The sequence below is a fragment of the Phalaenopsis equestris genome, unplaced genomic scaffold (genome assembly GCF_001263595.1).
Source record: "Phalaenopsis equestris unplaced genomic scaffold, ASM126359v1 Scaffold000066, whole genome shotgun sequence".
NCBI classification, from domain to species: domain Eukaryota; kingdom Viridiplantae; phylum Streptophyta; class Magnoliopsida; order Asparagales; family Orchidaceae; genus Phalaenopsis; species Phalaenopsis equestris.
This window is the reverse complement of record NW_018164508.1, coordinates 87,555-104,452: the sequence shown is the minus strand read 5'-3', so window position 1 is coordinate 104,452 and position 16,898 is coordinate 87,555. Positions and strand designations below refer to the sequence as shown.

General features: G+C 36.2%; 1 protein-coding gene across 4 annotated transcripts in view; it reads left to right on the top strand.

The window, feature by feature from the left end:
- Positions 1 to 4,258: 4,258 nt before the first annotated feature.
- The window catches only part of LOC110019656 (guanine nucleotide-binding protein subunit gamma 1-like), a 19,974-nt gene continuing 7,334 nt past the window's right edge, over positions 4,259 to 16,898 (top strand). For 2 of the 4 annotated variants that reach the window (XM_020717417.1, XM_020717416.1), the window contains exon 1: positions 4,425 to 4,813. In XM_020717417.1, the coding sequence (XP_020573076.1) occupies positions 4,664 to 4,813 (150 nt within the window). In that variant the 5' untranslated portion in view covers positions 4,425 to 4,663. The other 2 variants (XM_020717415.1, XM_020717414.1) reach the window with 2 other exon arrangements.

Genomic DNA, 16,898 nt, shown 5'->3' with positions numbered 1-16,898 from the left:
TTAGTAGGTCCTATAGAGAGGACACAGTGGGTAATCTAGAGGTGAGAGGCCAAAATCTACTCAACACTACTACATAAGCTGGTGAAAAACTCTAAATTAGCCAATGTTCTTTGCTAGCACTGGGAGGGGTTAAAGATTAGGATTGCTCTTATTTGTCACAATACATCATCATATTTTTAGTCATTCAAATCCTACATAAATTAATATCTCATTGCAAGGGAAAAGATCTTTACATATTATTCAAACTTGTATTATCTTTACATATTATTCAAACTTGTTAGAACTACTTTTATTAAACTATTAAATATAGTTGTTTTTATTTGCTTAATTTAGTCTTAACCATTATTTATTTAAATTTGCAAATTAAATAAAATTTGCTTTTGAGTTAGCAAGCCAATTTAAATAGTCCAACTATCCTCGTTGGAGCGATACTGGTTTATAAGGAAAATTATATATGACTTAAAATGATACGTATAATTGCGTAGTGCCACTAGTGTGACATTTTGTTATTTATTTTTCATATCATTTCATTTATTCATACTAATTGCTGAATATAATTTTGGTCAAGTTTTTGACAATATTTTGGAGATTAAAAATACACGTAATTGCAGGTCAGGTCAAGTTTTTGACGCTGTTGTCGGGGATAGGTAACAAAAACTTTTTAACTTTGGAAAGTAAACTTTTTGATTTACAATTTTGTTTGAATTGTAGACTGCCAAAGACCACACTACCTTGGGTTAACCCTATAGCCAAATTGTCTTATAGGGACTCCACTTGAGCTGCCCCATGCTTGTTTCAACCTACTAAGTGCTAGAGATCAAAACCAAACATGTGGATCTTCAAGAAAAATAAAGAAGTGTTTAGAATTTCTAATGAGGTAGGGCTCCATCATTAATCCTCTAGGATAGTCAACAGAAAAATCCTATGGTTAGATCCTATGCTTCTAAGGAAGAAAGAGTAGACCTCAACAAAAAGTGAGATCAATCAATTATTATTGGTTATATATGTGTGGTTAATATTTGGTCATGGTTATTACATGTTGATTTTTTTCTTTGTGGTGTAAGCTCGAGCCTTTTTATTTCCAACAACATTAAGATTCGCATGTCTTAGCACAATTATGTCATAAAGTTTGGTTTGAAAGGCAATAGCTGCTTCCTAAGAAAGTAAGCTATTAGCTTAAGAATTAAAATTTTTGGATGCGAGAATCATTTGCAAACTTAGGTCTTTTGATTTTTGTTATTTGTGTTGGCTATAACAACATAAATACACACACGCGCGCGCGCGCGCACACACACACAGACACACACACAATTTAATTGAATGCAATGCTACAAAGGTTTATAATCAATTAAAATTACTAACTAAAAATAGAATAAAAATATATTAAATTCAATTTAAATAAATATTTTAATATAAATAATAATATTTAAAACTTGCCCTTCCCTTAACATCCTTCAGTCGTGTGGCTCGAGTTCTCAAAAAAAACTTATTGTTTGTGAACAACTCGTGTTCGACTTGATATGCAAAAGAAGCTATGCACGACAAATATTTTGAGCTTAATATATAAACGAGCCGAACAGTAACAATAATATTTCTTAACAAATTGAGCCTGGGCTAGCTCAAGAACGAGCAAAACACGAACAAATTTTTTGAGCTAAATATATAAACGAGCCGAATACGAATAATGATAGCTCTTGACAAACTGAGCTTGGACTCACTCAAACTTGGCTCATTTACACCCCAACAACTGTATGTATGATTAGGGTTGTCAGAATAGCTTTTTGTTTGTAAACAGCTCGACAAATGAATCGAGCACGAATAATTTTTTTTTTTGTTCAAAATATAAACTAATTGAACATGAACCATTACTTTTTAACGACCTGAAAAATGTGCTTAGCCCAAGCTCACTCGTGTTCGGCTCGTTTACACCCATAGTCGTGACCACATAATATTAATCAACTAGAAGTGAATATTATTTGATCAAAAATTAAATCATATATATATATATATATATAAAACTAAATCAAGCCACACTCTTTTGGCTAATTCAATTCAATTATAAGACTATCTTAAATTACAAAAATTCAATTTTAGAATTTTAAATCAATTGCGATCTTCATTAAAGCAAATAAACCAAAAACCGAATGGTATTAGAATTATAGATTTAAATTGATATAAAAAAAAAAATTAAAATTGAGCACACAACATAATTTTTGTAAAATATAAAATTGATGTTTAATGATTTTAGGCTTAATTTAAAATTTTAATTTACTCAAAATAAAACTGATTAAATCAAATTATATTTTTATTTTGGATCATTTTAATAAAAGTATGGTCTCCATATTTTTGGATTTCGAATTTGGCTTACTCAATTTTACTACTTTGTAACTCAATCATTGATTGCACATAGGGCTGTCAAAAAAACTCATTGTTCGTAAACAGTTCGTGTTCGGTTCGTCAATGAGTTCGTCTTCGGTTCGTTCAATTAGGTGGAGTAAAGAAGCAGATGTTTAACTTCCTTGAATTCGTAATTGCCCCTTAGAGTGGTAGATGCTAGAAGATAATGCTCTGTTGTTGTGAGTATTACGTATGTTGGCTATTTCACAAGTTTTATAAATTCTTCGATGATGGCATTATCTTTATGGAGTAAAGAAGCAGATGTTTAACGTCCTTGAATTCGTAATTGCCTCTTAGAGTGGTAGATGCTAGAAGATAATGCTCTATTGTTGTGAGTATTACGTATGTTGGCTATTTCAAAAGTTTTATAAATTCTTCGATGATGGCATTATCTTTCACATAGACAATGCTAAGCGATTGTGTCTATATAAATTCGTGGCGATATATTGATATCCATCAAACACACATATAAGATGAAATTTACAGAAAAGATAGTAAGAGTTTGTAAGTGAAAAACTCGGAAAGGGAAAAAATCACATGGTCTTGCTCAGTTAAAATGATTTCACTATGTTAATATAGGTTATAAGACATTGTCGATCCTTAACTGGCCAAAAGCAATGTTACGCAATCGACATGACTTTTGCTAAAAGAGGGGTGTAATATGTCAGGAAAGTGGGGGCGCTCAAACAATATCCGTTTGGCGACAATAATAGTGATGATCCAATGGTGGCAATAGTTAGAAGGTAGTGGTGGCACTAGCAATGGTGCTAGCATTAAAAACAAATACGACAATGACAATGACCTATAAGACATGGCAGAGCCGACAACTGTCAGGCAGTAGTGGTCAACGGACGATGACCACCGGGTAATGATGGTCCAACAGTGGAGGTCGGGTGGCCAACGAATGGGCGGCCCGAAAACAACATCGATTGAATGGCTCAACGACGATGGTTGAGTGAGGTCGCTTGATGACGGTTGCTAAGTGGCCTAACGGTGGCGCCTGGTTGGCCTGGCAGTGGTGGAACTTGACGGAGGTGGTTTGGTTATGGTGGAGCTCGATTTGCGGTGGTTCGACTGTGGTGGAGCTTGTTGACAGCAATGTAGATGTGGTAGAGCTCAAGAATCTTCAAGAGCTTGGATCTCCCTTTGGCCTTCTCCTCCAAGTCAAGGTTTAGTCCCAAGCCCCCCCCTTCTTGAAGGGAGGTGATAGATTTTGTGAGTGACATTCTTTATAAATACTACATGAATCTGGCTTGCTTCATCAGATGGCATATATAGATCTATTTGATCATATGCAGTTCTAAGAGTATTTGAGTACCTTAATGATGTCAGAATCAAGTGGTCTAGGGCCCGTTGGATTCGACTCAATAAGATGCATGATTTAACTATAAATTTGTCAAATTTGGAATCCATTTGACTATTAAATGGACCATCCAAATGCTCATATTGTGCTTACATGGTTTGATTTAGGCTTGATTCAACATGGGTATGACCAAGTTTAGCATTATTGAGTTTTTCTTGTCGAGACACTCAGTTCAAGTATTTGTTGAAATTGGATCTCTAATTATTATAAATTCATATTTTAAGCAAACTCTTGCTCAAAAAGCTTTGGGATTCGTGCATGATTGGAATCATTTTTTTAAAGAATATATCAATATTAAAAGAAAGCTACATTTGATTTTTTTTTTTCTTTTGCTTAGGAAAAAAATAATTTATATGAAAACTTTAAGATACAACTATAACTGCTTCATAATTTTATGAGTGCACGCATAAATTGACTTATGGCAGTTGCATTTTATAGGTTTTCAAAAAAAAAAGATTTTTTGTTTGGGTGAACAAAAAGATTGCTTCTACAAAATTATTTCAAAGGTTCATGATTGCTCGTCAAATCCAAACTTGAGCATCGCTTAAGAGCACAATGTTCTTCGATGAAACAAATTCCATAAATTATTTCTAAGGTTTATGATTGCGATGGACACGAGAAACAACTGCAGAAACAGTTTTTGAACGAAGAGCAGCGGTAGGAAGCTGCTTTTACCCATTTTCGTCGTTTTGCTCGTTGCGTCTCTTGCTTTTGGCCGCCTCACCTCCTCGTTTTTAAATAAAGCTTCTCCAGGCTCATCGAACTTCAAACTCTCTCTCTCTCTCTCTCTCTCTGAGTATGATCGTTTCCCTTACCGTTCTAGGGGAATCTGGATTTCGTGTGCACAACTTGTGGTAGCCGGCGGGTTCGAGGTAGAAAAGTCAGTGATCTGGGGAGGCTGGGATGCAGGCGAATGGAGAGGGGACGAAGGCCGCGTTGTCGACGGCGGCGGCGGCGATCGATATGAACCCTCCGACGTCCGCGGACACGAGGGGAAAGCACAGGATCTTGGCCGAGCTGAAGCATTTGGAGCAGGAGGCGCGATTCCTAGAGGTAGCTTCCATCGCTCTGTTTATACCCGTTTAGCTTTTAATTAGCTTAATTAGTTGTGTTTAGTTGTTGATTGATATGATATCGCCGACAAAATTGAAAATGTTGAAGTGGTCTCTAAATCTGTTCATTTTTTGAATGGTTTTTGTTTGACTCGGGGGGTAAATGTTCGCTAAAAGTGATTTTTGTGAAAGGACAATTTTGAGGAGTAGACCGCTATAAATTCCTAAATAAAGCAGGTTATATTGGAGTTTTAGTTTCTATGTACAGTATCATGCTGGCGTTCGATCTTATTGTGATTTTTCTTAGTGGTTTTATTGCGGTACATTTGCTGGGCTAAGGATTGGTCGCCATTTTGGTTGGCGATCTTTTTTAGATGCCTCATATTTGTTTTTGTTGCAATGGGTTTGATCCTTTAGAAAGAACTTACCGTCAAGTACATGCATGGATTTATGGGTGTTCATGCCCAGAGCATGGTGGAAGACTTCTCTGCTTGCTTTTCTAGATTTATTTATTTGTTTTTTTTTATCATGACCGATTTAGGAACCATGCTAATAGGAGGGAACTCTTTGCTAAGTTATAAAGATATGGGAGCAAAGAGTTTTCCCTGATAAAAAAGAAGAGACACTTGGAATATTTTTATGGATATGGGATGACTGAGATTCTACCTCGGGGGATCTGTAAATTCTACATCATCGATCCATTGGATGCCTTGTTGGAAGTTTTCAAATGCCCTCATGGGAGGTGGATTTTATTGATACTGACACATGAGCTTTGATTAGATTTTTTCTCATCAGAGGGAGGTTTTTAGATGTTGCTGCGCAGTTGAGGTGGATGATTGAGCTTGCCACTTAATAACTTTGATAATGCTTTTTCTGATAAAGGGTTAGATTTCAAATGCTGTGGAGAAGCAAGCGATGAGATTGGATAAATTTCTAGCGATGATTTTTTCGAAAAAAAATAGCACTAGTGCTGCAAATGGCCATAAAATGAAGAAGCATGTGACAAAGTTGAAAACGGAGCAAGCAACTGAATTGATTGTGAAGCTAGAATCAAAACTATGAGTGGAATAAGTTGCTAAGCCCATTGAGGAATGAGCTGCAAAATGCATAAGGCAAAGCTGCCCTAAGGCAGATGAGGAAGTTGTTAGTGGGGCAAGCAGTGAAACCAATTAATGAACTTGCAAAAGGGAAAGCAAACGAGCAGCATGACGGGTTAGTAGTGAAGCTACAAGATGAGTGAGAGCTAAGTCAATAACCGAAGCTAAAAACTTGATGATGAAGTTTTTAGTGGGGCAAACAGTGAAACCAATTAATGAACTTGCAAAAGGGAAAACAACAGAGCTGCATGACAGGCAAGTAGCGAAGCTACAAGATGAGTGGGAGCTGAGTCGTTAACCAATGCTAAAATCTGTTAGCGAAACAAACAAATGATGAAGTTAGTAGAAAAGCTGGCGTTAGATCTTCAATAACATTATGATAAAGCTATAGGGACCAAGTCACAAAGATATTGCCAACGTTAGGGTATAATTGTAGCAGGCAGCGAATCCAATTGAGGGGTGAGTACTAGAGCTATAAAGTTGAAAGTGTGCATGGAAGTTTCTTCTAGCATTGTCTTAACTTTGGATGATTCTAAGTCTTATTCTAATAATGCCTTTGGCCATAAGTTGAAACATTCTATTTTTATATATATTTTTTTACTTAGACTAAAATTATACTTATTATTCCATCTTCTTACCTTTTTCATTGAGAAGGTTACGATAAAAGTTATCATTGTGAGTTTTTGTATTTTCGCTCCTTTGTTTAACTAGATTGAAACCTTTTATGAATGGACTTGGATGGCTTCAATCGTCCCTGTATTTTCCTTCAGGTAAAAATTTATCATTTTTAGTAGAAAATAGTTGCCTTGTCCCCATTATAAATAATTTAAATAGTTTTTTCCTACAAGGATGGAATGTGGGAAAATCTGAGGATGTTGACTTAACAAACTTTATCATGGGTTACAACTTTTCTTTTCCTTGATAGAAATTCACCTAATTTGAAGGGTGATCTGCTTGAGCATGATTATAGGAAATTTTCTCCAACCTTTTGCTGCATGGAGATAATCTTTTGTAGGATCAAGTGAATTCTTTTTATGGTGATTTTAATTCATTTGAATGCTAAGTCAACGATGTTAAAAAATTGAGGGTGATATCTATTTTTTGGCAAGAACGATGAAATTTTTATAGATTTTATAATAAATGTAAAGATCGCGTTAGGTTTAGTGATTTTGAGAAACATCCTCACCTTTGAATTCTTTAGATGGAAGGAATGTGTTCCAACAGCAAACAATGGTAGTTTACATCTCCCTCTCGTCGATCATGATGCTTTCAAGAGCTACATAGTGCCTTTGGGTTCATAATCTGTTGTTAAGTTATTAAAAACTATGACCCATCTTGAGTTAAATTTTGTTTAGCATGCCTTTGCCTTTGAAAATTCTTTTCAAGCTATTAGAGGGGGAAATATTAATGTTATTGTTCATTGATAGTGACTATAATACAAAAGGAAGGTAAGAAGGTGACACTATCGATTGTGAAATACAAAGAACATACAAAAGTATGAGCATATTTGGAGAATACAAAAGGAAGGTAAGAAGGTGACACTATCGATTGTGAAATACAAAGAACATACAAAAATTTATCTACTACTAATCAGCATTTTCTAATAATATTATTTTCAAATGTTGCACTTTCCAACAACCTCCTTAAATTGTAACATTTATACCAATTAGTTTACAGACTTATTACATAGCTTGGAAAATTGAAGTGGATCCAAAACCTCAGTACATATATTTTCCATTGGCTTTGAGATGTAAATATGAGTAGCAATCTTCTTTGAAAGCACCACCTCTTGAATGAAGTGATAGTTGTGCTTCTTTCATGAAACATAGGAATACTAGCAATACAGATAGAAGCATGATTACCATAGTTTAATACTGTGGGTTGTGCATTTGGAAAGCTATAGTCTCTTGGAAAGGCCATAGCCCCCGTCTTCTTACACTTTAGATTGTTTCATGGATTTGAATTCTATCTCAGCACTTCATCTAGCCACCAATATTTATTTCTTGCTCTTCCATGTGGCCACATTGCCTCCTGCAAAGATAAAATACTCAAATATGGATTTCTTTCATCATTGAACCCAACTAGTTATCATTAAAGAAAGATTTTACATTAAGCTGCTCATTTTTTTTGTATAACAAATGTTCTCTGGGAGACGTCTTGATATGTCTGAAAATATGTAGAATAGCTTCTCATTATTCTTGTTTAGGCTTTGCATGTGTTGAGTTACACAACCTCTAAAATAAAAGAGGCAGGTGGTTTGGTGATAGATTAATTTTCAAACCAGCCATTAAAATTGAGTGACATTTCCATGCATTTCTTCTTTGTTTGTTAGCTTCTGATTCTCAACTTGTAACCTATCAGTTTCTTTAAGAATACTGGAATGCTTTTCTTGAGAGATAGGGGAACTCCTTGTTGTAAGCAAATTCTATTCTCAAAAAATTTATTGGATTGGCCTAGATCTTAGTTAAAAAACACTTCTGTAGGCGATGTTTTACTTTAGTTTCCTTGTTCTATTTACTTTTAGAACCATAGTAATTATACTTTAGGAGGATGAAGATATCTATTATACTATTTTGAAGGCCAACTCAGCCAGGGCATTTGATAAAACCAAGCCTGAGGGCTGAATTATATTCACATATGATCTTGCTCAGTTTGCATATTCTACTCACCCCTTGATGAATGATGTACTCTAGTGGTTGCTACATATTCGTGACTTCAACAAGATCATATTTAAGGAAAGCTTACTTCTATTCATTCACGACAAAGGCCAATTTTGATTGGTGATGACAAAGAAAAGAATATAATAAGACTTGAACCAGGAAAATTGGCAGTGTCAGATAGTGTATCCCACAGTTTTGAGCAAAACATTTGGCAAATAAAGTTGTCATGATGAATTCTAGGTGTAAACCCATTAAATGGAGCTAGTTTGATTCCAGAAGGAGGCTAATTAGTGCAGCCGCAATAACAAGAAGGTAACTGGGATATTCCTCCATGACTATATCCATCATCAATTCAGCCTCCATTATTATGGCCACCACAACCGCTGTGATGTCCTATAGCTATGGCCAATTTGTTAGAAAATAGTGACAAATGAGTCAAAAGCTTGGTGATCCGAAGAACCAAGGAGAAAGCATTAACTTGGGATGGTAGAATCAGCCATCAATAAGATTTTACACGTTGGCAAGAGGGATGGAGTTTGTAAGGAAATTTAGCAATAAAGTCTTTTTTTATCGGTTGATTGAATCAGTAATAAATAGTATGCATTTCAGAAGTTCATCCCACTTTCATTTCTAGGCATTGTAATATTCTTGGATGCCAAATCATGTGTTGAAGAGAAATTACATCATTTTATAAGATGTAGACTCGGGAGGTATTATTTTAGAACTAGGTTGAAGAAAGTCCCACACCTTTGCTTTGACTTGGAACATGATAGTCAAGGTACTAGGGTGGTTCATGACTACTTACTAATTGGATGTGGACATCATTTTATAAGATATAGACTCAAGGTATTATTTTAGAACTAGGTTGAAGAAAGTCCCACACCCTTGCTTTGACTTGGAAGATGATAGTCAATGTAATAGGGTGGTTCATGACTACTTACTAATTTGATGTGGACATCATATTAAAATGCTCGTCATTTTGAAATTTGATGGTATTTTCTCTAGTTAAAGGAGACACATTAGAATAATTGAAGTTGTTGCTAAGGTCATGGGATTGAATCCCAACTACATCAAATTTGTGCTTACATATTCAACATTCCCAAAAAGAAAAAAATTGAAAAGGAATGATACGGAAATGTCATGAAAATCGAAGAAAGAAGAGGATGTTGGATGTTACATCTTGAGGAGTTAGCATTATTCAAAAAACCTTGTACATATCAAAATATGATTTTCGACATATACTCTGAGTTCATTACAAGTGTGCATATAGGCAGCGCCGACATATGTATGTGACCCTCATTATTCAATGTCTAACATTATTTATTTCAATTGATATGTATTTTAAGTTTGAAACTAATTTTATTTTATTTTTTTCTATAATAATAAAAAGTGTAGGCCTAATTTTGGTTTTTTTTTGTTTTTTAAGTAGTTAAAAAGAGAAAAATATTGTTTACTTGTATTTTGATGTTATTTTTAAAAACAAATGTAAAAGTACTTTTGTTTACTTATATTTAGATGTTATATTTAAAAACAAATGTATTTTTTTTACAAACATTAAAGACAAGTTTAATGTGTCCCCACTATTTTAAAAATAGGTTTACTTTCTATTAAAAATATACTGGAAGAATGAATACTTTGTTAAAAATCTTATTTCCTTCATGAGTTGGACTTCTATAGAGTCTTACAATTTTTTTACCAATAACCCTAGACTTCTTTTATATATTTAGACCCCTCAAAATAAGATACAAATCTCAACACTCTCCCTCAAGATGGACAAAGATATTCACTAAGCCCATCTTGTCACATAATCTAGACAAATCTAATGAACTAAGTTCTTTAGTGCGACAATCAACCACTTGCTCTCCAGTGGCTACATGACTTAGCTCCAGTAACTTTTCCTTGATGAAGAATATATCAATTTCCGATGTTTGGTTTTATCGTGCTGCACTGGGTTGTTGGCAATGTTGATTGCTGACTAATTGTCACACGACAAATTTATTTTAGTTCATTGATCCCCCTTGAGCTCAACCAACAAGGCTCTCAATCACATCATCTTGACAACTCCTAAGGCTATGCCCTTATACTCAGCCTTTGCTGTTGACCTTGCTACTACAGTTTGTTTCTTGCTCTTCTACGAGATCAGGTTGTCCCCTACAAACATGTCGTGTCTTGAGGTAGATCTTTTCATCTACAAAACTCGCTCAGTCAACATCACAATATCCCTCAATGTCTACATGTCCATTCTTCCTGAAGATAAACCTCTTTTTTGGTGCACTCTTCAGGTACCTCAGAATATGATACACTGCGTTCATAAGACCCTTCATTAAATCATGCAGATAGCGGCTCACCATGCTCATTGCAAATGAGATGTTGGGGTATGACAGTGGAAGGAGAAATGAGAGGAATCATATTACTGCAAATGAGATGTTGGGATGCGTGCGACTCAGATAGATCGGATGACCTACTAATCTTTGCTATCTCTCACGATCAATTGATTCTTTTGCTTTTGCACTCAGCTTGATCTTCTGATCAATTGAAGAGACTACATACTTGCATCTCAGTATGCATGTTTCTTTGAGATCTAATATATATATTTTTCGAAACAAGACTATCTGCTCTGGTCTACGTGTATGAGATAAACTAAGCAATGTCATGTGAGAAACGAAAACAATTAGGAGAATGACCCACATTGCTGTGAGAGATCCTTCTTAAAGCCATGACAGTGGAAGGAGAAATGAGAGGAATCATATTACCTAGATAATCAGATTCTGAAGTGGAATGTGTAGGTGTCTCAGGAGTCGGGGTAGACCAGAATAAGAGACTTGATGTCACGAGTGGCACTGCATGCATATTCTCTCCTTTTGCCTCCTCTTTTTTGTATACATTCTCAACTTTCTTTGAGCTTGAATCCTTCCAACCATCAGGCTCATTTTCCGACTTTTTCTTGGTCAATCCTTCCCACACAACAGGACAAGATATCGTTCCCACACGTACCAATCTCTGGCCATCACTACTCTCTCTCTCATCAAACCTCCGGTTTCTGAGGAGTCACCAAAGGGTAATGTCACCTCCAGAGTGTAGTACAGTTCGAGCTCTCTAAAGGATACATCCATGCTCACAAACCGTCTCCTCTCTTTTGGACTCCAACAAACATACCCATTCTAAGTAGCAGAATAATCCACGAAAACACACTTCACAACTTTAGGATCCAGTTTCGTTACCGATTGTTTGTTGTCCTTCACAAAACATACACAACTAAAAACCTACAATAAGAGGATTCCACTATTATTATTCTTTCTACATCTTCTTTCAACATTTGACAAGAAGACTTCCAATTCAATACTCTCGAGGGCATTTTGTTGATCAATTGAGCTACTTAAAATTTTTTGCCCCACAAGTGTTTTGGGACATTCATCGTGATCATTATGTTTTGAGCTATCTCTACAAGGTGTCTATTCTTTCTCTATGTTATTCTGTTTTGTTTAGTGTGTATGAACATGTAGTTTAGTGTTGTATTCATTAAGCTAACAAGTATTCCGTAAACAACTTTTTGGTATACAATGTCTCATTATCAGGCCTCAATACCTTCACTACTGCATCATTTTGAGTCTGAATCGTCCTGTGAAAACCTTTAAGGATAAACACATCGATTTTGTTTCTATTCAGATATAATCAAGTAATACAAGAAAAACAACGAATGAAAGTCACAAAATATCTATAATAATTCATCCAAGTTCTAGAACAATGTATCCATAGATCTGAATGCACCAAATAAAAACATAAGAACTCCTATTACCAAAAATAACATAAGATTTTCAGGTATGCTTACCAAACTCACAAGCATCAGACACAAATTTCTATTTATCTATCTTTTCATATAAGGAGGAATACAAACTACTTAATAGATTAAATGAAGAGTGTTTCATGCGTCTATAATGTAGCAACAACGCATACAAACTTTTGTCAAATCCTTCTGCTCCATCATTCTTAATCATGTATGTCTTCCTTCCAACCTTCAGGCTCATGTTCTGACTTTTTCTCGGTCGATCCTTCCCACACAACAGGACAAGACATCGTTCCCACATGTACCAATCTCTGACCATCACTACTCTCCCTCTCATCATACCTCCGGTTTCTAAGGAGTCACCAAAGGGTAAGGTCACCTCCAGAGTGTAGTACGGTTCGAGCTCTCTAAAGGATACATCCATGCTCATAGACTGACTCTTCTCTATTGGACTCCAACAAACATAACCCTTCTAAGTAGCAGAATAATCCACGAAAACACACTTCACAACTTTAGGATCCAGCTTCCCTACCGATGGTTTGTTGTCTTTCACAAAACATTTACAACAAAAAACCTTCAATAAGAGGATCCTACTATTATCTTTTTTTCTACATGTTCTTTCAACATCTAACAAGAAGACTTCCAATTCAATACTCTTGAGGGCATTCTGTTGATCAATTGAGCTACTTAAAATTTTTGCTCTACAGTGTTTTGAGACATTTATCGTGATCATCATGCTTTGACCTACTTTTAGAAGATGTCTATTCTTTCTCTATGTTATTCTGTTTTGTGTCAGTGTGTATGAACATGTAGTTTAGTGTTGTATTCATTAAGCTAACAAGTATTCCGTAAACAACTTTTTGGTATACAATGTCTCATTATCAGGCCTCAATACCTTCACTACTGCATCATTTTGAGTCTGAATCGTCCTGTGAAAGCCTTTAAAGATAAACACATCAATTTTGTTTCTATTCAAATATAATCAAGCAATACAAAAAAACAAAGAATGAAAGTCACAAAATATCTGTAATAATTCATCAAGTTCTAGAACAATGTCTCCATAGATTCAAATGCACCAAATAAAAACATAAGAACTCATATTACCAAAAATAACATAAGATTTTCTGGTATGCTTACCAAACTCACAAGCATCAGACACAAGTTCCTGTTTATCTATCTTTTAATATAAGGAGGAATACAAACGGCTCAATAGATTAAATGAAGAGTGTTTCATGCGTCTATAATGTAGCAGCAACGCATACAAACTCTTCTCAGATCCATCTGCTCCAGCATTCTAAATCATGAATGTCAAGACTGAGTTCATCTCCTCTCTATCCAAATACCAGAGTTCACTATTCTACGTGTTAATCCCACGCCTCTGACCAGTCCCCTTCTCTTGAATGATCACCTTTGGAATATCAAATGAAATAATTTTTTGAAATAACACATTTTAGTTAGAGTATAATAACACTAATGGATATAAAATTTACTGGAAATGAAGGAACATGCAAAACATTAGACAAAATTATATAATTTGTACATCTCATTGTACCTTTACCAATCATTGGTTGTGTTGTACCATCAGCGGTCTGAATGTTTTATGGAATCGCTAGATGAGTATAAGAAGAGAAATCACTAGCGATACCTGTCACATATTGAGATGCATCAGAATCTACTATTCATTTTGGTGATCTTATGGTTTATATATAGGCAAAAGCATGTGTATCACGAGTACTTTTGGCTGAGTGAGCATAGCTAACAGTATTCCTCTTGGATGGTGATAAGATAAATGCATTCTCAGTTATATCACCTGTCGCTTTCAGCTTCCTTTTCAACATCTCCAGTAACTCGTGATTTTCATCGATAATAATCCACCCTTTTTTTCCCTCATTTTCTGCTATCATCAGATTTGCCCGATAGCCCCCTCTTTTACCCCTTGGCCCCTACGATTACAATAACATCCTCTAGTCTGTCCACGTCCACCTGTCTCTCTTTCATTGGGTGGCTTTAGACACGCCTTGCTCAGTGTCCCACATCTTCATAGTTTTAGCACATGAGGGTCTCCCCTTGGGTACCTGTCATACCTAAGCTTGAGGCAGCCAAAATAGATTGTATAACTGGAAGTCCACTCTACTCAGAGTGCAGCCTCATACGACTCTCCTCCTGTATCATCACTGTGATGGTCTTATAAAATGAAAGAATCGTTGCCTGAGCTTGGAGGACTGATCTCCTTTGATCAAATGTCAAGTTTAGATGAGCCAGAAGCTGCATAGTCCTCATATGTGCAAAAATCCCCTGACCCCGTATCACCGCAGCTCGATATTGGTGAAAAGTGATCAAAGTCACTCCAGATCTTTGTAGTACTCTTGAATCGATCTATCACTCTAAATCACTGCCTCTTTCTCTTGTTGAATTTGAAACACCCTCATGTGGTTCTCAACTCCATCATAGATTTCGTCAACTTAACCCAGATGTCACTCATATTTATAAGGTCATTCTCTAATGAGGCAATCCATGGCGTCATCGAGATGAGTATTCATTGTAAAGCAATGCATATGTGGTTCTTTACTCTTCTTTCTCATCATTTTCACTCTTTGGATTGATCCTCATCAGATATCTCTCTAGTCTTTTCCCTACTAGAGCATTCTCGACTGACGTAACCAACTTAGATATGTGGTTGGTCCATCAAGTTTTAGATCCACATGAGGGAGATTGTGTAGGAGCACGTGCTGATGCAGCAGTTCCTGTCGAGACGCTAGCTCCCTTTATGAGCTTGACCAAGACTTTCAGGACTTCAGGATTTTTCTTCCCCCGAAGCTCCAAACCTTTACCTCCCGCACTATCTCCCTCCTGACATCCTCAATTTAACTATTCTTCAGCTTTTGTCGGCTCTCACACATGCAGAATCAATGCTCTCTCCTCCACTGTTCTGATTTCACGTGGACTATACCTTTGCCCTACACCAAGCCACTGAAAACACTCTACGACGATCCAGCAGCAGAAGGTGTCATAGGTTCATTCCTAGGGCACGCCCGAGCGCATCTTCAACTTCCCAGATCGCTGCAATCGCTACCTTATCACTAGTGTTCACGCAACATTCCATTGGTTGCCTTCCCAGAAAGATGCGGTCTCTTCGTCGCCTTCCCAGTGAGTCGCGATGGCGTCGTTACCTTCGCAAAGAGCCGCAATTCATTGATTGCCTTCTTAGAGGGTCGCGATCCACTTGTTGCCTTCCCATATCCCTTCGTTGCATTCCTAGTGACGCGATTGCGTCATTGCCTTCCCAGTGAGTTGCGATCGCGCCGATGCCTTCCTAAAGAGCTGCGAACTCGCCGTAGCCTTCCCAACAAGCCGCGATCTGGATGTTGTCTTCCCAGTCGTGTCTGTTTTGCGATGATGAAGTAGAAGGAAGGTACACTCCCAGTCGTGGTTGCAGGCACCAATCACCATGCCAATCTCGACGACGATGGCTGGTTGCTTTGGTTGGGCCCTGATACCATGAAGAAATGAATACTTTGGTGAAAATCTTATTTCCTTCTTTCATGAGTTGGGCTTATATAGAGCCTTTCAATCCTTTTACAAATAATTTCTAGACTTCTTCTATATTTCCTATTTATAATTAGACCTCTTAAAATAAAATACAAATCTAAACAATACCACATTCTTATACCCATCGTCCTTGTCCCTCCTATCTATCTCGATGCCAATTTGATTGTCATCGACATCGACAATGAGTCTGATGATATCGACACCATTTTTTGCCTCAAATCCTTGGTCACCTCTAGTGCCCAAAATCTCATCGCATGCAATAATTGATCATAATGAAGGGATGATAAGATCCCCTTTAATTACTCTTCTATAATCTTTGAAAGGGTGTTGACATTAATTGGTTGCTCGGCTGTGAAGGTTCGCAAATAGAAGAGACAGTAAATTACGTTAATAATAATGAGGTTGTTCTGATTCTTAGGGCTCACAAGGACGTAATGATGCGGTTCCATTTCAAGTTGGGTGGGGTTAGGATTTCTGTGGAGAAGACAATAAAAAATGGTGCTTTGAAAGAAGGACTGTTAATTCCTAGCATTTTAAATGGCAAGCTTATGATTGCTTTCGGGAGTTTATTTATGAAAATAGAAAATAAAAATGATCTCAATTGGTTCATTAGCTTAAAAGCTATCTTGTATGTGAAAGCAGTTGATGCTCACAAGTTGAAGCAATAAATCCTCTCTAGACGGGAAATTAGAACTCCAAGTTTATTTTAAACCTGGGTTTTGGCCGAGTTTTTTCAAGATAATAGTTATATTGCAACTTCAACATAATTTTTTTATGGGATTCTTTTACTCAAGTGTATATCATGTTTGAAGGAAGAAATAAGTGCTACTAAGTCCAAACCTCGTAAGTTGATACTTTTGTGAGAAACATATTTGGGAATTTGAAATCATGTTCGCTCACATGCTCTAGTGGCCTGATCTATTTTTAACATATATATATATATATATATATATATATATATATATTGGGATACTACGTAAGTATACATATGGTTAT